The following is a 23,049-nucleotide window of genomic DNA, read 5'->3' as shown; positions in this document are numbered from 1 at the left end:
ATAATTACTCCAAAGTAATTAAAAGATTCTGAGCTACGCTGTTCATTCTGTATTTGTAAGATATTTGTACTTTGGAACCTACTGGTACTAATTAGTACCTCTTATTTTGCAATCACTCATAATTTGTTTCTTCCAGAGCTAATCTGGCTCATGAATGTGTGATCAAACCACACTCAGTTCTTCATCAATATGTGTGCCAACCCCCCTCCAAGTGCAGCTAGCACCTAATTCTGGCTTTGTTCCTGTCCCCCCCCCCCAGAGGTCTAAAATTGCCGTATTCGAGAAGATGTGGACATACATGAAATCAGCAGAACCATCCGTTTTTGTGCGGACCACGGAGGAAGGGATGATCCGAGTGAGGAAGTCCAAGGGCAAATACGCCTACCTCCTGGAGTCCACCATGAATGAGTACATTGAGCAGCGGAAACCCTGTGACACCATGAAAGTGGGAGGTAACTTGGATTCCAAAGGCTATGGCATTGCGACACCCAAGGGGTCCGCCCTGAGGTAAGTAGCCAAGATCTGCTTCCTTCGTACTCCCTCTCCCTCCCTATCTCAGGAATGAGGCTTCTGTGTCTGCCACATGGCTCCAATGCCCAGTGCAAGCTGTCAAGCCAGCTCTCCTTCAACACCTGTGGGCATGGAAGATTCCAGCCACCTAAGATCTTCAGCCCTGAGGTTGGAAATTGACCTGGGGGCCTCAGCTTGCTATGACTGTCACTGCCCATATGTTCTTCCCCACGCCTCACCTCACCCCCCGCCCAAGTGTGTTGACTGCCCATGAACCCTGTGCTTTCGTCATGTGATATGTGACACTCCATCCGTGACCAGATACCCCTGCATCTAGCTAGGCCATGAACAGGGCTCTCCAGCAACCTGGATTCTCTGACAGGAGATGGTTTGTAATATTTGTCTGGAAAGAAACAAACACACTGTCCAAATGAAAAGTTCAGTAGTTTGTGTCTTGAGACTGTGGCCATGGAAATTGAGATACCACCTAATGAATAGCACCAAATTAATAACAGTATGACTTCCTACCTGGACATTGGTTTCTTCAGCAAAGAGGATTTTATATTCACATAAAGGAGCTTGATATTCAATTCCAAACAGTTGAGGAAGAATCCTGTACACTTAGCGTCTGAGGAACCAGATTGAATTCTTAAATTTACTATTGATTGTCTTACAGGAAGTAAGACATTTCATGTCTCAGCCCTGAGTTTCTTCATCTGTAAAGAGAGGATGATCTCTTTAGTTCACGGTGGTTATGAGTTCAAACAGGAAAGACTATGTAGAAGGGAATTGAAAGGACAGTGTGAAGTCACCTGTGAGAAACTGAGTCATCACAGAGGGATTCAGTCATTCGAGGGAAGGATAGCATTCCAGAAAGAGTGGAAAAGTTTAACAAAGGATGCAAAAGGACCCAGAGGTGTTTTTTACCCACCTTGACATGACATCCAGGGCCACCTCTACCTCCACTTCATTCATTTCAGTAATATGGTGCCACCACATTGTTCTAGGCAATAGGATAGTAGCTGGAGCTACAGTCATGAGCCAAACTTAGTCCCTGTCCCCATGTGCAAGAGAGACAGTCATTAAACAGATGATAACTGCTTAATGTTTAATGACATTATGAGAGACACTAGGATGATCTATAAAAGTGGCCCTAAAAGGACACCTATTCCCAGCAATGTGGCATAACAAAACTCTCACTATAAAACACAAGTCAGGAAAACTTTAGGGCCAAAAGGAAAAGAAATCAAAACCTTGAGTTATTTATTCTGCGACTACCCTAAGCAGGGCAAAGTTATGTGATAATCTACATGTGCAAGAATCAGCAGTACAACTAAAGGCATAAAAGGCATTTTTAAAGAAAAAAAAAATGTCATTAAAGATCAGACATATATGATAAGATTTGAATTAGAATTTACAGAATAAAATTTATTCCTTGGAAGAAATTTCCAATGGAAGAGCTAACCCATAAATTGGACAAAACTTAAGAGAGAATTAGCCTACTAGGGGTAAAATCAGAGAAAATTCTATGGAATATCACATAGAGGGTTTTTTAAAGTAGAAATGACAGCAACAAAGTTAAGAAACATGAAAGAGAATCAATGTGCTGTGTATGCCAAATGGAGAGAGTAGAAATAAGGCAGTATTTAAAAGGAATTTTCCAGAATTTATGGAAAAAACCCTCAGAGTTAAAAACTGAGTATCCATCAGGTTAAGTACATGAAAATCAACAGCTGATTCATTTGAAACTGCAGAAAAAATAAATACAAAGGGAAGATCTTAAAGACACCCACATATAAAAAAGCCCAATCTGGCCTACAGACTGGGTGGAGTCTGTCTGGGAAGACTTTTCAAGGATGCCTTTGTTTTTAGGTTTTAATTTATGTGTTCTAATCAGTTATACATGACAGCAGAATGCTCTTCGATTTATTATACACAAATGGAGCATGATTTTTGACTTCTCTGTTTGTACCAAGGATGCTTTTTTCAAATGGCTGTCTGACATCAATAGGAGTCAACTAGGAGAAAGTAGGAAGGGCTTCTTGAGAGAGAGGACAGCATGCATGAACTCCAAGACCAGAAGTTACCGCTCAATTGCTAAACCAAGGGAAGAGCAGTGCTCCCAGAACATAGGCAAATAGGGGGAGAAAATGTTAAGCTGAGGACAGAGGATGAAGTAGGAGAGAATTTTGTAAAGGATTTTTGTAATTATTTAAAGAGCAATGCAAATGAAATGCATTGAAGAATTTTATGTAATTTAGTGTAGACATGGTTGAATGTGACCCAACGAAGGGAAACCGAACAGCCTGGTATTTGTCAATCAGACATTTCTTTTATTCCTGGAAGAACTTTAAGGACTCTGTATAAATTTAGGCAAAGTTTAAAGAGGATTCAAATAGCAGGGTCTTTTAAGGAAGAGATTTTTTTATAGAGGAAACTTAAAGGACATGGCCCTATAAAGACCCAAAGTACAGAATGAGTTCTTATAGGCCCAAGAATAGTAATAATACTGCAGTATTACTGGGAGTTTTATAAGTCAGGAACATCATTTGATATAAATACTTCATTTTAAAGTTAAGAGAACAGCCGACTACTTCTACAACTCCCTCTCACACACAGGTGCTTGAAACCAGGTGACAACTCAGAAAATATTGTAAGTTTCAGTGGCATGAACCTGGAAGTTAGGTTATCTGCTCTCAAAAGACTTTCCACTATAATAAGAGCCATCACTGAGTGAGCCCCTAAGTGCCACAGGCTGTGGAGGCATTCTTCCTTCTGGCTGCCCTGAAAAAGCTCCAGGTTCCAAAACAGATCACCCCATTCTGCCACAGAAGACCAGAAACATCTCTATGCAGTATCATTGTCCCCATTTTACCGATGAGCAAACAGAGGGACAGTTTTAAGTTACTTGACCAGACTGACACAGCTGATAATGAAGGAACCAGATGTCAAAGTCAAGCATCTGATTCCAGAGTTCATGGCCACACCTTACTGTAAAGTTGTGCTGAGCTTTCTGACTTACAGCACCATTAAAACAGGAAACTGGACTAGGGCCAGGTTCTCTGTACCCATTCACACGGAACAAATAATAACCATCAACTCAGCAGTGCAAAGAAGTCCACTCACAACTCTGAAAGCTCAAGATGATAGACACGCACTTTTAGACACCAAACACAGCTTTTATGGGTTTTCCATGTGCAAGAATTCTTCCCCGGGGTAAACACTGTAAATAATTCAACTATGTAGTAAAGAAAAATGTAATTATTTTTCTTACATCCCCGTAAAAGACACAGTAAGCCAGTTATTGATTATGAGACAGAACAAGAGAGAGAGAAATGGAAAGAACCATGTTCTAATTACAGATCACTGATGGAACAATTGGCAAGTCAAGATATCTGACGGATGGTCACGTTTTCAAACCTCTCCCAATGCTCCTCTTTTCTCCAGTGGCAAAACTGATGACAACCATGGGGCCATTATAGCTCCTGACTGAAAAATAGAAGTGAGCACCCATCCAAGGGGGCCTTGAGTTTATGACTTGAGAAAGTCCCTCTAATCTCTATGGGATCTTATTTCTCTTATGTGCATTAAAAGGGATCATTGTTTAGCCACCAATAGTATAGAGGTTCCATGAAACATACCATCAAATAATGGTGACAATGAACACACACACACACACAACCAGCCAGATTTCCATCATAACTTTGCCTCACCCCAAATGGTGCCATTTCACCAAGATGTAGTTAAAACAACAACAATAAATAAATAAATAAACAAACCCTAACAAACCAAATGCCATGTACACATGTGCCTACTCCAGAAATCTTACATGCACCAATTTGATCCCAGGAAAACATTTTGCAGGGATTTTTTTGGAAAGAAAGAAGAAAGGTAAAGGAGCCACCAAAACTTACTCTAGACCCATTGAACAGGAGGTGCATGCTTAACAATGATTTGCAGAGGAAGTCGATATTGTTTTTCAATTAGTTTGAATTATAGAAAATGCCTTTTAAGATACTATTCTGCCATTCACAACACTGCAAGGTATTTAGAAGTGTTTATGCTCTAGAAATGACCCTCAGGAAGCTGTAGGCACTGTGACAAACTTCTCTTCTACTCTATAATAAAGTCAGGGCTATTGCAGCCTCACGGGCAGATGTTCTCCAGGCTTACTTCCTGGCCATCCTTCTCTACCGCTTGCTCTCTGAAAAGCCAGACCTCACCACACCTGGGAGGTGTTCTTCCTTCTGGCTGCCCTCAACAAGCTCCAGGTTCCAAAGCAGACCACCCCATTCTGCCTCAGAAAATCAGAAAACTGATATCGAAGGCCCAAATGTTCCTCTAAAACTTGCCAGGTCTACTTGGCAGAACCCAGACCACAGTCCCCAGAGAGTGTTAAAAGGCTGTGTTAGTGACAGAATGATTTTTTTTTCTTTGTCTCTTCTGCTCTGGAAACAAATATTAAATGAAGTGAAGTGTTGGCTGTTGAGTTTCCATTTGGACAGGTGGTGTTTCTTGGAAGCAGATGCTGTTTGTTGGCCGTCACTGCATGTTTGGGGTTGGGCGAGGGGCTAAGTTGTGTTTCAGAAGCTATCAGGTTGTGGATAAAGACCTGAGCGGCCAATGCCAGTCACTGGGGAAAGGCTTTTGGTAAATCCACTAATGATGATCTATCGGCCCCTTTGTTGACAACTAAATGTATCTGCTGGTCTCAATTGAAGTCTCTTATTATGATGAATAAGTCCTTCAGTGAGAGACATGTGTTCAAATTTCCTAAGTAAGGGTGCATGGCCCGTGTTCTATCAACCCAAGAAGGTATCCACACCCAACTGGCCTCAGTTAAAGTCTCAGCTAATGATTCTCCATAGAACCATCCACCAGGACATCAGTGGATTTACTAAGAGTTGTACCCTAATCATGACATTGGTCAAGTCTGGTCTTTAACTGTGACTGTGGTTATATGGAGTCTTCTCTGGTCTCTGTGATCATGACATGTTTGTCTTCTGTCATGTGTCCTGTCCAAGGCAGACGTATGGGCCAAGGGGACAGGAGCACAGTGCAACTTCTCCCTTCAGCCTAATGGGTCCTGGGCATTGAGGAAGGTCTGAGACCCACTCCCTGTGCTCTTCATTTAGCTTTACAGCTTCACCTCTGAACACTTCCCCACACAAAGCCCTGTGCATAGACTGCAAAGAGGGGTTATGAGAAATGCAACCCCAGCCCCTTGCATAATCGAGTCCAGCTCCTGAGCAGAATTACATAGATCCTCATTATTTTACCAAAATGAAAAGTGTCAACATTTGAATGGGAGGATTTGCAAAGGTTTCATGGCAGAGGTAACATCTGAGATGGGTCTTGAAGAACTGTGATAGATGGCAAGTGGGGAGAAGGGAACAAAGAGGGCAAATACAGAGGTGGGAAAGATAGGGCTCAGGTTCAGGAACAGCTGGCTTATCTGTATTGATGAGAGAGTACATTAGGAAGGACAGGTGGTTAGCTGTAGTCCTATGGTGAAGGATCTCAAACGCCTCTGCATTTTTGTTTGGGTGCAAAGGCCATTGAGGGGACTGTCAGGAATTAACCATGATCAGGCAGGCTTCCAAAAATAATACTATGGCAGTGCAATGAGAATCAGGAAAAGGAGAGGGTCACAGGCAAAGAAGTCATTTAGAAGGCAACTGCAGTCATCTTTTTTTTTCTTTTTTTTATTATTAGTTGTTCAAAACATTACAAAGCTCTTGACATATCACATTTCATACATTTGATTCAAGTGGGTTATGAACTCCCATGTTTACCCCGTATACAGATTGCAGAATCACATCGGTTACACATCCACGTTTTTACATACTGCCATACTAGTGTCTGTTGTATTCTGCTGCCCTTCCTATCCTCTTGCAGTCATCTTGATAGAGGTTCATGAACATGGTCATGGGTTATAATGAGATGAGGACAGACGGAAGAAGTGGTAGACTCCCATGTTCATCACCAGTCATAGCCTTCATGTTAAAGCTGGGAAGTTTGGGAAAGGAGTCTGTTCCATAAACTTTCTACGATGTTTGTTGCCTAAGAACCGACTAAGTATGAACTACTACTGACCAAGACAGAAAAAGGGAAGATATGAACTTTACTTCCAAAACAGAATGACTGCTGCCACTGCTGAGTCAGGCTTCTTAGGATCGTAGCAAGAATGATACAGGCTGCCAGTGAACTTCTCCCAACTCCAGCTGCATTGGTGGTGTCTGCCTGTATTTGTTTTGTTCTTTTTCTAAACATAACATGAGCTCAAAAATGCTCATCAACCATTTAGCCTCAGTGGCATTCCCAACTGAATATATTTTTTCTCCTGCACACAACTCTACACCGGAAATCCTCTACCAAGAACTGCTTGTCTATATAGACATTGGCTAAAAAAAAAAAAAGTGAGGGGAGGAAAGTTTAGACTGTGACTCAATGATGATATATCATAAGGCTTTTGAGGAGAGTGTTCTCACTTTCAGAGTTTGGGGGGTCTCCAAGTTGCCCCACCACACACACACACACACACACACACACACAAACTGAAACCAGAAAACAAGTGTATCTTCAGATTGGCCATGTGGGCCTTCTCTGAACATCTTTTCCTTGCCTAGCACAGATCTGAGTGCTACAGAAAGCTGTAGATTGTTCTCCTCTTAGAGAATCACATTGATCCAGAAAATAATTGGGAAATAAATAAGCAAGTGCCACTCCTACTCTGGGAGGTGTTCAATCTATTGCTCTCAAGAACCCTCCCCCAGCTCCACAGTGGGTATCAACATGGCCTAGGGAAGCTGCTTTAAAATGCCCCTGTCTAGTCCCTCATTCCTCAGATTTCCTCTAACAACCTGATTTTGTGGGACCAGGGTGAGACCCAGGAACATCTACCCAGGGGATTCTGCTCTAGGAAAGAGAGAGAGAAAAGTTTAGGGAAGAGAGATGGATGAGTGGTCTGAGGAGACAGAACAGGGAGCCCTCAGAAAGAAAGAAAATGACTAGGGATGGGAAGGTATCAGGGAAGCTGTGGGATGGCATCCAAACCATAATCCCTGGACTCGAACAGCCCCAGCCAGGTACAGGGCCCAGCAGGATGACCTCCCCGGGTAAATAACGACAACTTTATAAGCCTCTGTTTTCTTATCCGTAAAATTGGAATCATAATAATTCTGTGCGGTTGCTTTGACAATTTGGTAAAATAGCATAAAGTGCCTGTCACAGAGGATACTCATTAAAGTTCATTTTCCACCCCTCGCCTCCCATTAGACCTACCCAAAAGTCACTTCGGAGCCAAATTACTTATTTTTCCTCCTTTGTAAAACCAACTGTGTTCATCAGAAATGTACAGGAGCCCCACCCTCACCCCTCACCACCCCCCCACACACACATTGGCTGTATTAGAAATAAAATGTCTCTCTCTGAGAACAATCTGTGGTCCTCCTCCACAGAGAACATATAAAAAAAAAAACTCTAATATTTTCTCCCTCCCTCCCACCCTCACAAGAAACAGCTTCTCTTCCCATTGCACAGTACTGGTGCACAGCCTGCTGCTGAGGATAAATACAGTATGTCCCAGGGAAAATGACAATCCCTTTCAATTGGTGCTTGCCTCCTGATGGGTAGCCAGGGATGCTCGTTGTCATGGTAACCCCATGAACTCTCTGACCCAGGTCAGGCCTGATCAGAGACAGAGGCCTCTGAGCAAAGAGACTGGATTTGCCCACGTTTTCAGAAGAGCTGGAGAAAAAGGAAGAGAGGGAGGGAATGGGGGGGGGGGGGGGAGGATAAAAAGGCAGAGAGACAAAAATGGGGAGGGAGGTTAGGAGACAGGGGCAGAGGAAGGGAGGAGGGCAGAGAGAGAATGTGTGTGCGTGTGTGCGCGTGTGTAGATTGGAGTTTTGCCAAGGAAGAGCGGCATCAATATAGCAGCTTTCTCAGGTGAAGACACATGGGATGCATTGTAGAGAAGACCCAGAAAGCTTCCTAGGATACTGGGGCAGTGGTCCAGTAGGAAAGCCCAGGCAGAGGGGTGGCAAGGGCTTGATGTGGCATTTTAATAGTATTAAGGATAAGATTTATTGCTAATATTGATTGAGCATTGGCCATTCCAGGCACTTCTAAGAAGAATTTGATGAGCATTATCTTATTTAGACAACAAAACTGTGACAGTAAGTTCTCATCATACAGTTCAGGAAACTGAGGCATAGGAAGGTCACAGAACACCTCCAAGATGAGTTGAGCTGGATTTTCAAATTGGGTAGCCTGATTCCGGGAATTCTTCTCAACGACTAGGCAAGAATGGCTTCTCAAGGTCACAAGGAGGGAAGTGTGAGGAAGAAATGATTACCCAGAAGATAATGATCATTTAGTATCTAATTCCAGCAGGTGTACACACACACACACACACACACACACACACACACACACACACACAACAGCACGCAGACCTACCCAGCCAAAACAGAAATAAGAAGCCTGAGATTCCAGGAAGGAAAGCTCTGCCTCAATTCCCTAGGGAATCCTCATTTCCATTCGGCACCGACTACATTCGTGGGGCACAAGCATGCCCTCCAGGATCAGGGTCATAGCACTAATTCACATCATTCCACGGACATAAAAATGGAAATGGGTACTTCCGGCAGGTATGAAGCTTTTCTTGCTTATCCATGACAAATTGAACCAAGAAAACCCCTCAGGAATTTTATGCGCTCCCAAACTATATACACTCTTGATTCCTTTCAGCAATGAAAAGAAGATAATTTTAGACTGGGGGTGGGAAGGGGAGATTTACGTCCATTTCACACCTAAAATGTGCTAGGCAATACACTCAGGGCCCTGTGGATGTTCGAGCATGACTCTTCTCACCTTTTGCTTTCTATTCTATTACTTCCTTCTCGTAGGTTAGGAAACTGAGAGTCAGGGAGATGGTACTCTGTCCATATTCTCAAAGGGGTTTGAGGGAGGGAACTTAGGTATGAGCCCCGACTCTTGAAACCCTCCTTCTGTTCACAACCCTGCCTCTGTGCTAATAGAGGCACCCATCACTGCCTCTGCACCTTCTAAGGTGGCCTCTTTAACACTTCCAAGGAAAACATCAGGGACATGAGACACCAAGTGGCCTCCGAAGCCCAAGCACTCCCTCTTGAAGAACTAGATAGGCTGGAGCTCCACGGGGCTGATTTATTTTGCAGGATCCTGGTGAAATCACAAAGACAAATGTGCATCTGGTCTTGTTAGAGCTCCATTTTGATCACAGCTAGCTGAGAAACACGTCAACAGCAAAGCAACACATTAGAGAGAGGCAGAGAGGAGGAAGGTGGCAAGCGCAAGGTGCAAGGATGGATCTGGGGAGATGAACAGCACAGGAAACGAGTGGCCTTTACCTAGGTGAGAACAGCAGCATGCAGGCTATGATTTGCCCACCAAGGCACTGCCTTCTCCCTGCTGATATACAAATTGTATGTTGCTTTCTTTTAAGAGGCTGTTTCTGTCAAAAATAGCATCTCTTCCTCCCTCCCTCCCTCCCTCCCTCTCCCTCTCTCCCTCTTTCCTTACTCCCCTTCTCGTCAGCAACTTTATTTCAGACTTGCTGGGTCTTTTGACTTTTCTAAGGCAGCGCCAGGAGGGGAAAGGATTGGATGGGCATCCTAGCTCTGCCACCTGGGGCCTGTCGGCTTGGAAAACAGATGTGCTTTAGTGTTGATCAGTCCTGAGTTCAAACCCTGCTCCCACATTTACAAGCCTCGTGATGTTGGGAAAAGGCAAGAAGTATGGGCTACCCACCGATGGCTAGGGGTCTGAAGTCAGGCTGAGTATGAATCCCATGTGGCCAGTTCATAGCAAAAGTCTCTCAGATAAGTTCCTTCACCTCCCTAAGCTTTAGTTTCCCCAAATACAAAAACTGGAGATAACGCTGGCATTTTCCCAATGGTTGTTCAGTGATTAAATGAGAAGATACAAAGTGCTTAGCACGGTGCCTTGCACACAGAAAAGTGTCCAAGAAGTGTTAAATTTCATGATTTAATATCTCCGAAGATTAGTTTTCTCATCTTCCAGACAAGCTCTTGCTCTAAGTTTTGCGGTAGGAATAAAGTGAATCAATAATGAAGCGTTCATGGTGCATGAGGAGTTCTTTCTTCTTTTTCTTTTCCTTTCTGCAGTACTCAACACTCACAACTATTCTGTTTGTTCGGGTTTCTGACTGAAATTAGACATGATTGGCTTCTCTGGGACAGACTACACTCAACCTGTCTTCGTGGCAATGAGGCAGAAATTCCAAGATACCAAGAGGGAGATGTTCAGATATGAAGCTTTATTCCCTTTTATAGTCTATGCACAAAATGATGATCAGCTAACAGCCACATGGTATCCATTCATAAGCCTGAAAGTAGGAAGCTCCAGTATCTAAACAAGACAGGCAGTAAGGAAGGGATTACAGGTGGCCCCAAGTTGAGCCCCTGCAGAGAAGCTCTGGACCATGTTCTAGTAACATCTTATGAATGGCCCCATGGCCTAAGATCAGGTCTCCATAATCATATTTGATCACCTCTTCCTCATTCACAAAGAGACAAAGGCTTAGGTGAATCCTTAACCAAAGGCACGCAACTTCTTCCTAAAAGGTGGAGGTGGTTAGCCTGCAGAATCTCCAGACCAAAGAAATCCAGGCAGGGAAATTGAGAAACATTATTCATCCTTCTCAGAGCAATCATCTAGCAGGAAAAGAGCATAATGACCTCTTCATCATATTCTCTATTCCCACGAGATGACTTTATTCCTCTGGAGAAATGTTTAAAAAAACAAGTCCTTAGCACAAGCCAAGCCAGTGTTTTCATTGCCTGCAACCCCGCCGCATTTCCCCACTCCTATTTCTTTGCTCCTGTTGCTTCCTTCTTCCCTCCCCCAATATTTTCAGGTACAGTTCAGTGAAGCAAAGGGCCACTGTCCCAGAAAAACCTCGAGGAGAATTGAGCATGAAGGAGACCCCCACTGATTGCTTATCACATGGACCACTTCCTACCTGGCCAACTTCCATGGATGCGGTAACTGGATAAGCACATTGTCAAATCCCTTGCTGTGTCTGCAATGTCTGACTCATGAGAACCATGGAATACTGGCCCACCAAATAGCTCATACAACCCAAATTAAGCCAACTGACTTTTAACCCATCCATCTCTTTGGCCATTGCTAGTAAACATTAATGAAAGTTTATGACCGTGAGACTTAATTCTACCTGCATTCCAAGTATAGTATTTTCAAACTGCTAAAGTAAGTACTCTAAGAAAGCAAAGATGAGTGGGTTACAACCACATTACCACCAAGACTCATCTCTAGTGCTGGGACCATAACCTTTCCCCCACTGGAGCCAGGTAAAGTAAATTAGTGAAATGGAACAGAGGTAAACCCCCTGTGGTTTCTTCATCATTAGTAGAGTCAAGACTACAGACAATACTTCTCTACTCAGAAACAAACCCACAATGCACTAGGACAAATAATAATGATAGCTCCTAATTGTTTTGCAAATAACATTTGCTAATGATGGCAAGCCTTCTGTAAGTCCACCTATGCATTCCCTAATGTATGTAATCCTCACAAGAATAAAGTTGATGCTATTAAGACTCTCATATTTTAGATAATAAATCAGTGGCACAGACAGGTTAAGTGACTTGTTAAAGTCACATAACTGGTAAGTGGCAGAGGTAGAACTGGAGCCCAGTTTGGTTTCTATGCACTTACCCACCACCCCTTGCTGTCAGAGGCTCAGGGAGATCACAGGAAGTAATGAGGTCTTTGTAGCAAGAGTATGTGCCTCATCTAGAGGGGACAAGGGGACAGCCTCCTCTGACTTCTGGCCTAATATTGATATGTGGGAAAATTGCCAGATCTTCTCATTTTTCCAAGGAAACTAGGAATTGTAATTTTTGTGTGAATGATCCAAAATTCTTTAAGAGAGAAGAAGGAAGCCAGATGTGGTGATGCAAACCTGTAATCCCAGCAACTCGGGAGGTTGAGGCAGGAGAATCACAAGTTCAAAGCCAGCAACTTAGGGAGACCCTGTCTCTAAATAAAATATAAAAAGGGCTGGGGATGTGGTTCAGTGGTTAAGTGCCCCTGGGCTCAATCCCCAGCACCAAAAGAGATAGAGATAGAGATAGATATGGGGATAAAGAGAGAGAGAAATAAGAAGAGGAAGAAGGAGGAGGAGGAGCAGGAGGAGGAGGAAGAAGAGAACATAGATACAGTGTGGTAACAACTAACCTTGTTATAAAGAGAAAGGGATACCATAAAAATAGAGAAATGAACAAATGAGGCACAGTAGAAAAAAAGGGTCGAGGTCAATATCTTGCCCCTCTCCAGGATGAGTGTTCTAGGAAATCTTCCTGGGGGAGGCTAGGGTCCTTGAACAGATCCTTAACCAGTCAGGAGAACACCTATGAGCAAGAGAGGTTATTTCGGATAAAAGCTACTGCAAGCATACATACAGTAGGGGTAAAGAGGAGATAACTCATGCATTCTTTTTCTATCTTTGTTATCATTGTTTTCAGCAGGGAATCATTTCCTCAAACAAAAGCTCTCTCACAGAATTACACTATAAAAGAAAGATACACATGGAGCTCTTGAAGCAAGAGATGAAAGTCTGCAGGTAGTGATGGAAAGAGGGAAGGAGAGAACATGGAAGGACTAGAGATACCAGCTCCATCGAGGGGCAGGAGGCCTGGATGATCAGTTTTCTTCTCCTGGAGCTTTTCTCTATCACTGAAGGAGATAGTTCTCTAGCATTATGACCCTGTGTATTTAGTGTGTGTGTGTGTGTGTGTGTGTGTGTGTGTGTGTGTGTGTCTGTGGTGCTGGGGATTGAACCCAGGGCCTTATGTGTGCAAGGCAAGCACTCTACCAACTGAGCTATATCCCCAGCCCCAGACCCTGTGTATTTTAAGGCCTATATGAAAATAGTGTTCTGGCTGGCCTGCCCAGCAGCCTCTGCACGCTGACATCTGCCCATCCTTAGGGTTGGCCCAGCTTTTCTTCCTTTCATTGAACCAGAGGTGTCTGAGATGGGACCAGCAGGCTAGCTCTCATCCTGAATGGTGTTTCCTCTCCCTCTGTTAATTGTGTGGAGACCTCCACTCTTCCCTCTGTTAGCTTTTGTCAAGTATCTGACACAGAGCTGTGTGCCTGCTGCTGCTGACAAATGCTTTTGCATTACGGAACCAGATGTGGTTTACTATGAGTTGCATTTGAACCATTGACACCTGCCTCTCTCTATATGGGGTGGGCTGGGGAATCAGATATGCCTTAGAAAGGCTTTCTGTTTGCAAAATTCCTACTGGGGGAGCCAGACTTCATGTCCCCATCCAGGTCTCTGAGCTATATTAGCTGCTCTTATTCATAGAATCCTAAAGAACGTTAAAGGGCCAGAAATATGTATTCACACATGCAAAACTAATATGCAGTTCAACTAACCCTTGTGGTAGATGTAAGGAATTAAAAACTATTCCTCGTTCAACATTTATGGAGCAGTTACTGTATTAGCTATTGTATGGGATTCAGGGTTCCTACTCCCCCCCCCAAAAAAAGAGCCCTCAGTCTGATCAGAGAAGCAATGGAATGATAAGTTTGCTGTTAGAGGGTGCTCAAGTACAGTGGAACCAGAAAGAAGGCTTGATCCATTCTGCTTTGGTTCATTGCAAAAGGATTCGTAGAGTACAATGTGCATTCAAGGCCCATGAGATGACTAGGGTTCCGCAAAGCAGCAAGGTGTATTAGATAGAGCATGTGCCAACTCTAAGAGGGGTCTTAGTGGTGCTTCCAATCCAGCCACCTGCATTTGCCCAGAATACACCTGAAAGGATTTTCCCATCCGTCTTCTCATCTGACCCTTGGCCTTCACATAGCTGGGGCAGGAGTATGTAATTCTTCCCATTTAGCAAACAGCAAAACTAAGCTATAGTTTGGGGGACCAATTGTCCTGGTTTGGTTGGAATTAAAGGCATTCCTAAGCTGTGGGACTTTCAGTGTTGAAACCAAGAAAGTCCTGAACAAAATGCAGTGCCCAGTCACTCTAGCTAGTTGCATGGTCAGCCGTATTACTTGATCAGAAATTAATGAAATACTCAAATCAGGCCTTCAGATTCTTACCTCCACAAATAGAGGAGAGATTCAGGTACTTTATATATGGGTGGTTTTTTTTCTGTTTTTTTTTTTTTAAATCCAGTTCCTTTGTGTTGTTTTGTAGAGTCCGAATCAAAGACAAGGCCTCTATCTGTTGGCTAAGTCACTATCCAGCTTTCTTTCTGTGCATATCACAAACCGTCTGTTCCTTCAGCATGCTCAAGAGGGGACACCATCTGGAATGTCACAGGTGGAGGGAACTTTTATCATACCTGTATTCCTTAAGGAGGCCTGGGAATGTTTGCATTTTAATTGAGTCTCCTGATATATCCCCACTAACTCCTCGTGTCCTTCTGCTTGGTCATGGTTGAACCTCTCCTGCTTTACTTGCTACCCTATGCTACTGGATCAGCAGAAGCTATGGACCCTCAGTTTTCCACCCAGTCTGTGGCTCCTCAGTCAGTTCACCTCACATGATTTACACAGCAATGATGTCAGATGGACTGAAGATGGACGGGGCCTTTGAGATCATCCCTCAAAAGAGAAGTGATTAGGACAAGACCAGCATCCAGGACCAGGTTCACCAGCACCCATTTGTGTCCCAGACCCCATCAGCCTCAACAGGGAGAATGAGCTTCGGTTCTTGCTGATGCTCTGACCCCCAGGCCCAGAACAATGACCCTGGCTTGGCCATGACAAAGGAGCAGAAAAATTACACCCAGGTAGCATATCTTCTCAAGACCTTCAGCAGAACCTTACCCTCCACTGGTCTATGTGGGAGGGACTGCCAAAGCCTGCTCAGCATGGGAAGAGGTATAAAGGGAGAAAAGAGGTGACTGGATCTTCATTAGAAATAGGGAACCCTGAGCCCCTGAGCTCCTGAGTCCCAGGGAAGGAAGAGTAAGAAGGATGTGCCTTTAATCCAGTGGGAAATGGACCCCCTTCCTAGACCCCCTAAGTGTTCTTCAACTTCATTCTTCATTAGCTACTCTTCTGCTTCTTAGGGTAGATAGAGATTTTCCCATGTCAAAAGGGGGAAAAAAAATAAGATAGAGTAGAGATAGTTGGCATTTCGCATAAACTTCATTTACTAAAGAGAAGGAATGTGTTAACATTGAAAAGAAGGAAGGAAATAGTCAATCGTACATAAAGGACTGTCCTTTAAATGCAAACATTCAACTTTCTGGAAACTCACTTCTAATGCTCATCTTTCCTTATTTCCCCACTGATGAGTGAAAACTTCATCACAAACTAGTCCAGCTCATTGGACCGTCCTGTGGGGAACCACGGGTCAAATCTCAACTTTTTATCTTGCTCATGAATTCATTCCATGTTATTCCTGATGCTTATCCCCCCAACAGTGTCCCCCCAAATGGACACCTTTCAAGTAGCAATGGTCAAAGAGCTCAGCCAGTTGCAAACCTGGCCATTATACTCAGCAGCAACCTGTATCCCTGTGGCTTTGTAACCCTGATCTCATTCTGCCGTTTGGCATCTCAGAGAATAAATCCAATCCCCCTTTTACTACCAACCCCAAGTTTACATCGGAGACCTGTTTGCTTTGAAGCCACCCACTATCTCTAACAGGGTTTAAATTGTTGACCTTGTCTATTCTTCTCATGGGAGTCTTTACATTTTTCATTTAATTGATACATATTTACTTAAAACTGTCTGCATTGTTTGCTCTCTGCTAAGTGCAAATGGGCTGCTGATCTGAGGCCTCCTGCTTAAAAACCTTCTATATCCCCTTACTTTTAGGTAAAGTGTTGATTTCTTACCATAACATTCAAGGATGCTCACGATTTAGATTCAGTTTTAATCTCATCCTCCCAAAGGAGATCACCACACTCCCCAAACTCTGGGCTTCTGGTATTAAATCCCTGAAGATTTTCTAATTCTCATCTACTATCAGAAGACAATAGATGGGAAGTGATATTGGCTGAATTATGTTATGTGCACATACAAATATGTAACAACAAATCCCATCATTATATAGAACGGTAATGTCCCAATAAAAAATATGGGAAAAATTAATTTCATCATAATTATTGGAGAGTAAAAACACAGAATTAGCTTCTCTCTTTTTGGTATTTCCATAGCCCTTTTAAAAAAAAAATTAATTCAGTCTTTCATGAATTATTGAGACACTCTTCTGCTTGGATGTTAGAATGTACATTCCTTAAAGGATTATAACTTGTACCTTCTAAGTACCTAGCACAGTGCTTAAAACTTAATTGATGCTCATAAATACTTTGGGGAGTTGACTTGAAGTCAGCAACTCTTTTCTCCAAATGTTTTATATAATTCAATTGATGACAAATACACACAAAATAGTAGTAAACCATGCAGTGAACTGTCTGCTAGGAGCCAAGAAGGAATGAAGGGACATCAGTGAGACATGAAATATTAAAGAACAAGTGGGGAGCACTGAGAGCAACCAGGTCTTAGCAGAGAAGTTAAGGAGATCAGCAAGCAGCCAGCAGACTTTAGTCTCTGTGATCTACATAAATGCATCTGCCATCCTCCAAATTCTCATAGAAGCCAGCAGAGGCACCCTGGTAGGGGGAGTGGGATGCCCAGCAGCCTGGTCTCATTAAAATTGAAGCTTTCTTTGGGGAGGAGAAGCAAAGCATGCCACTACAAGATGGGTGGGCCTCTCAGGGTCATTTCTTCCAACCCTTCTCAGATGCTTGAATTAAAGGTTTTGAAGGATTTGAAGACAAGAGTGGAAATGTGGACAGCTGAAGCCCAGCATCCTGTCCTTAGGATTTTGTAAATTGAGACCCAACTAAAACCATCTGAAATATTACCCTGGGGTACTTTTTCCAAACTTTAATTTTCCTGCAAATGTGTGATAATCAAGCTTCTTCAAAGCACAAGTTTGGATACATTGATATCTAATGTGTAGGAAGACATCCAAGACCCAATCTTTACAAATTATGAATCCTCCAAGACTTCCAGAGATAATTCAATGATTCAGTGGTAGCTCCCTGAATCTATCAGCTCCTGTGGCTGAAGATCGGGGATCAGGTAATTTGAGGGTGCCCTCTGCTCACTGGCCCCCTTGGAGAATAAATGCCACCACTATGTCAGTGATTATAGCATCCTCTGATGACCCAGGACCGTCAACTCCCTCCTACTGAGTATTTGTCTGAACTTGGACATTTTCAGATGATTCTCTGGCTGATTAGAACCACACCTGGTTCTTTTTAGTTCATTTGTTTGCTTTATGATTATTTTTCTTGGTGTGCCAAAGACAGGACTTGCTAAAAAGTTCCACTAGAGGTTTGTTTAATCATGTAAAGCAACTGTTATAACCATTAGTGTTTGAGTCCTTTATAAGATTCCTGCAGATGATCCTTGCAAGTCTGTTTTTATATTCAAATTATAGGCTCTTGAGTTTCTGTCTCTGGCCTGACCATCTCCTTTGACTTCCAGATTTCCGTTTTCTTGGAAGACAGACATTTCACTTGCTATCTCCCAAGCATCTTAAATTTAGTATATCTAACACTGATCTCTTGAGCTTCTCCCCTACTTTAGTCTCTGTGATCTACATAAATGTGTCTGCCATCCTCCAAATTCTCAAGGAAGATAGTAACTTGAATCTTTTCTTTCCTTCATCCCCTGTAGCCAATACATCACCCAATCCTATCTCCTCTACCTCAAAGTATAACCTGAAGGTATAGCCTCTCCTTTGTACCCAAAATCAATTCTTTCCTGGGTCTCTCCACCAGCCTTCTAACTTGCCTCTATTTTTACCATCTGCCTCCTCTCTTTAGTTCTCTCTCTCCTTTCTGAAATCAACTTATGAATATAAAAAGGGTCTTTTCATTCCCTGGCTCATACCCTCCTATCTCAAAATAAAACTCTAAATTCTTGACATGGTCCACAAAGTCCCTGCAAGCCTTTCCAACTTCATCTCAGTTTGGACCACCTCCTGCCTAGGATATGATCTCTTATCACTTAAATGTGGTTTCCACTAAGCTCAGCTTCAACATCAACTCCTGAGCCACCTCTGACATCCTCTGTCAGTTCATCCTGATTCCTTCATAGCATTTCCATTTAATACCTGTTTCTCCAGATTGTAAGCTTTGCTAGGGTAAGAACCACCTGTCTTATACATTAATGTATACCTAGCCCCTTTATGATACTAGCACATAGTAGTCACACGGCAATATTCATAGTTATCAGAGAGAGCTTATGGCCAAGTACTAGTCTCCCACCTCATAAATGTAGAAGTCCCTTCTATAAAGATCCTGACAAATAATTATCTGGTCTCTTACTGAATGCCTCCTATCTCAAGGGACTTCCTTTTTCTTAAGAGAGCCAATCCCATTTTTCTGTTTGTCATCTTTTCTTCATATTGAGCCATAATGTAATGTAACTTTACCTATTGGTCATAGTTCTCCTTCTTAGTATCCCAAGTATAATTTTTCTCTGAATTCTAATGTTACCCTTTAGATATTTGAAGGCAGTTCTAATATTTGCCCTAAATCTACCTCTTTCAACATCATTACATTATATATGACTTTTACTTTTGTCCTTTTCCACTTAACACACATCAGTTTGGTAATATTCCTTAAAATTGTCACCTAGTATGAACCAGTCCAAAGGAGATTGGACAAGTAATCAAAGAAGGAAGATAATCACCTCCTTTTGTATGATTCTAATATCTCTTATGTATGTGTCGTGTGTGTGTGTGTGTGTGTGAGAGAGAGAGAGAGAGAGAGAGATACATAATTACAAACAACATACTGAGCTTATCAAACTAACACTACTTCCTAGTCATTTTCTCTTAGACTTTTCTTCATCAGGTATGGAGTGAACTGTAATTAATAATAATTTATGAAGAATACCTAATTAACTGCAGTGGGAAACTGACTTCCACTTTCAGGAGAAAAGAAAATATATAAGACATAAGGTCCTCTTAGGGGTTTTTGGCGGGTGGGTCTCTAAAACTCTTTCTAGGTAAAATCTTGGGCTCACTCTACATATTGTGCCAACTTTGGCTATTCCACATCTCTAATCCTGGCTATATTAGAGCTAAGAAATACTTGTTGAGCTTCTATTATGGACCCAGGACATATTGTGATCTGTTCACAAACGGGTATCTGAGGATTAGGGAATTTATTGACTTGGCTGATGGCACATCAGTAATGGTAGGGCTGAGATATCAACTGAGGTCTTCTGACTCCAATTCAAGTACTCAGTTCCATGGTAACAATAATTGTATTGTCATTATTATTAATTATTATTATTTAGTGATAGTAGTAGTAGTAGAAGTGAGTTGTTTAGATGAGACAGCTCATTGACTGTCCATTCACTAATTCTGAGTTGTAACTACTATTGTCCTTTTTGACAGGTGAAAACTCTGTGGCTCAGATGGCTGCCATGATTATTAGCCTAGGGTAGTTGTAGCTAGTCAAAGTGGGAATCTCCCAGTACCAGGATTTGCATTTAGCAGAACTACCCCCAGAGATGGTCCCCAATGGCAAGTGGAGAATATGAGCCCACAGGAGGCAGGCAGGAGGCTGGGACAGCTAGGAGAAGTTCATAGGAATACTCACTTGCCTGGAATACCCAGATATTAACTGAAGTCTTTTTAACTCTTTGAGGTTCAACCAATCCTGCTATAAATTTTTAGTTAAAAAAATGGCCATTCCCTTATTTACTTGTTCAAGCATTCTTTGTAAGTCATTAAAAATTCTTATTTTTCATAACTTCCCTTTTATGAAAAGGCTACCTTTCTGATCCAGCAGGATTGAGCTTATATAAGTACTTATACAACACCGCACCCCACTTACCAGGGAAACAGGTAATTTTTATAAAACAAAGATAGTCTTACTTTTCTAGCCAGTTGTAATCCAAGCTTAAAGATTTTCCCCCAAAATCCTTCATGAATAAAAACAATAATGACACTAGTCATGTAGCACTGAAGTCAGACTTCTGGGACTCATCTCTGCGAATGACCCACATATACATTCATGCTTACTGAATTCCACCTGAACCTTGGGGAAGAGCTTTTGGTGACTTGTTACTGGATAGGGATGGTGAAAATGCAAAGCTGAACCCAAGATGTGGCCACTTCTTTGATCCTTCAAGTGTCCTTAATTCCGTTAAAGGTAGATACCAGTAGATGGTAGTTGTTCTCTTTAAACACTTTTACTTAGCAAAATTAACCTTAACTCACACCTATATTCATTCTCTCACCCATAATTTCTTATTTTCCTCATTCACAAAATCTAGGTGTCTGGAAACCACTGCTTAAGTATAGGACCTTTTCTGCTATCAAGAACCCTAGAGTTTCCAAAGCTTCTAAGTTTCTTTTTTTTTTTCATTTAATGTAATATTTTTAAAGGGAATACTTTAAATTCAATTCATACCTTTAACTTTTACTTTGGATATGTTGAACCTAACATTTTCTTGATAACCATCATGACTAATCATCAATGCCATTAAGTTGGAATATAAAGAATTTTCCTGAACGCACATAACATAGGGTATTTTTCCAGAGCCAGAATAGACCCAAGCTACCGTCATTTTTGCCTCAGGAAGGAAGAGAGAAGACAGAACCTGCTCTGGCCCCTTCCTTGCTATCAAGCAAGGAAATGGCCCACAGCGAGGTTCTTCTTATGTGCTGCCTTTGCTCTCCTGTCCCAGAGACATGGGTGTGTTACAATTGTGTGCAAAGGAAAATCTTTTACAAGGACTGTATGAGGAGCAGGAGGGCTAAGTGAGCACTGGAGGGGGCCAGACAGCACCCCCACTTTGGAAGGCTGTATAGCACAGTGGTCTTGGGCATGGCCTCTAGTCAATAGAGCTGAGTAGAACCTTCCACAAGTTATGTACTTATCTGCAGAAGGCAGGTGGCAACAAGAGGACAGCTGTATAGGGACATGAGTATTAAATGAAATAAAGCACATAAAGGGCTTGGCACAATGCCTGGCCCACAGTAAGCCCTCTGTAAAATGCTAAGACTCCAGTGATCATCCACGGACCCTGCATATTTTCTTTACTCACTCTCTAGTCCATTGCTGTTAAATGACAGATAGTGAGTTTGCCAAACTGCTGAGTTATGGACACATAGGTGACAGTGCATTTAGATTTTGTTCATTTGCTTGTTCATTCATTCATTTGGGAAAAACAAAACAGTACTTCTCCTTCTCCCTCACTGCCCTGTATTAAATGTGAGGAGGGTCTAAAAAGAATAAAAGCATCTTTTCTTCTCCCTGGGAACCAATGATCGATTTGAAGAAACGTGGCCAGGAGAGCAACAAGTTAGGGCAATGTTACAGCAAAAGGGATCGTTGTCAAGTCCAGAGAATTTCCCAGGACAGGGGACATTCTTAAACAGCCCCTTGTTTGACCTGGTTGTGAGGTCATGAGTGCACACCAATTTTGTCCATCCTGCCCATTGTGGCGCTCTTCCCATGAGGACATTTGGTTCCGGTAAGTGCCTTGAGACACTCTTCACCCCAAACTGGATTCTGTGCCTGAGCAGAACAGGAAAGCTTATAGTTTTGAGGACAGAAAGGGTGTCATAGTTCACAGCAAAAATGACAATGAATAATTTGGGAACCCTAATCTTAATTCCTTTTCGATCACTTCCTGTACCTACCCTTGCCATGTCCAATTCCCCTGTGTCCCTGCACTGACACCCCTCACTCTCCTACTTTGAGTCTTTCTGCCTATTTTCTCTTAAAAACAAAGACATGCAGGAGAAAGGAGAAGGAAAGGTCTGGAAACCCAGATAGTGGCTGTCTACTGTAGCACTGAGCCTTCTTTTCTTTTGTCTGTTTTCTTGAGAAAGACAGGGCCTGAGGAGGGAGTTGGACCATAAAGGTATCTAAAAGACTAAAGAGCGCATTTCCAGGATCTGTTAATGGAAATTGTTTTCCCAGCTTGAAAACTGCCACACTTAAACTCCCAATGTGGGGTAAGCGCAATCATAAATATGAACTCCTTTTCAGGCAGCAAACCAGCATTTGGAGTCTCTCTCCTTTGCCTTTGGGGATCCATATGCCACAGTCTAGTTAGCTGCCCAGCGACTGACAAACATAAATAAAAGGTAATGGTTGTAGTAAACAGAGTTCCTGCGAGTCAAAAGTGTTTCCCAGGGAGGGATCAACACGCTTCCTATCACACGACAGTCACCCAAGAGCCAAAGTTTAGGTCTTTTAGAAAACAAACAAATAACAAAGACAGTGAAAATAAATGTCTGCCATCAACAGGGATGGTATGGCAATTTGAAAGTTCCTAATAGTAAAAGGATGTGGGCAGGAGGCCATGCAGACAAGGCTGCATCTGATGGCTTGTTTGCCTACCCATTAGTCTCTCTTGCTGCTACTATCAACAGAGCTCCTCTGAATCTCTCTCCTTCATCTCATTATTCCTCCATGGTGGTCTGTGAATCCTTCT

At 42.5% G+C, this 23,049-nt stretch overlaps 1 protein-coding gene across 4 annotated transcripts in view; it reads left to right on the top strand.

Annotated features, from left to right (window-relative positions):
• Gria1 (glutamate ionotropic receptor AMPA type subunit 1) overlaps positions 1-23,049 on the top strand; it is a 298,993-nt gene that overhangs the window by 260,206 nt on the left and 15,738 nt on the right. For all 4 annotated transcript variants that reach the window (XM_027938610.2, XM_027938605.2, XM_027938604.2 and 1 more), the window contains one exon: positions 260-507. In XM_027938610.2, the coding sequence (XP_027794411.1) occupies positions 260-507 (248 nt within the window). The remainder of the gene's footprint in view (positions 1-259; positions 508-23,049) is intronic.

Source organism: Marmota flaviventris, chromosome 5 (genome assembly GCF_047511675.1).
Source record: "Marmota flaviventris isolate mMarFla1 chromosome 5, mMarFla1.hap1, whole genome shotgun sequence".
NCBI classification, from domain to species: Eukaryota; Metazoa; Chordata; class Mammalia; order Rodentia; family Sciuridae; genus Marmota; species Marmota flaviventris.
This window is presented reverse-complemented; position numbering and strand designations above follow the sequence as displayed.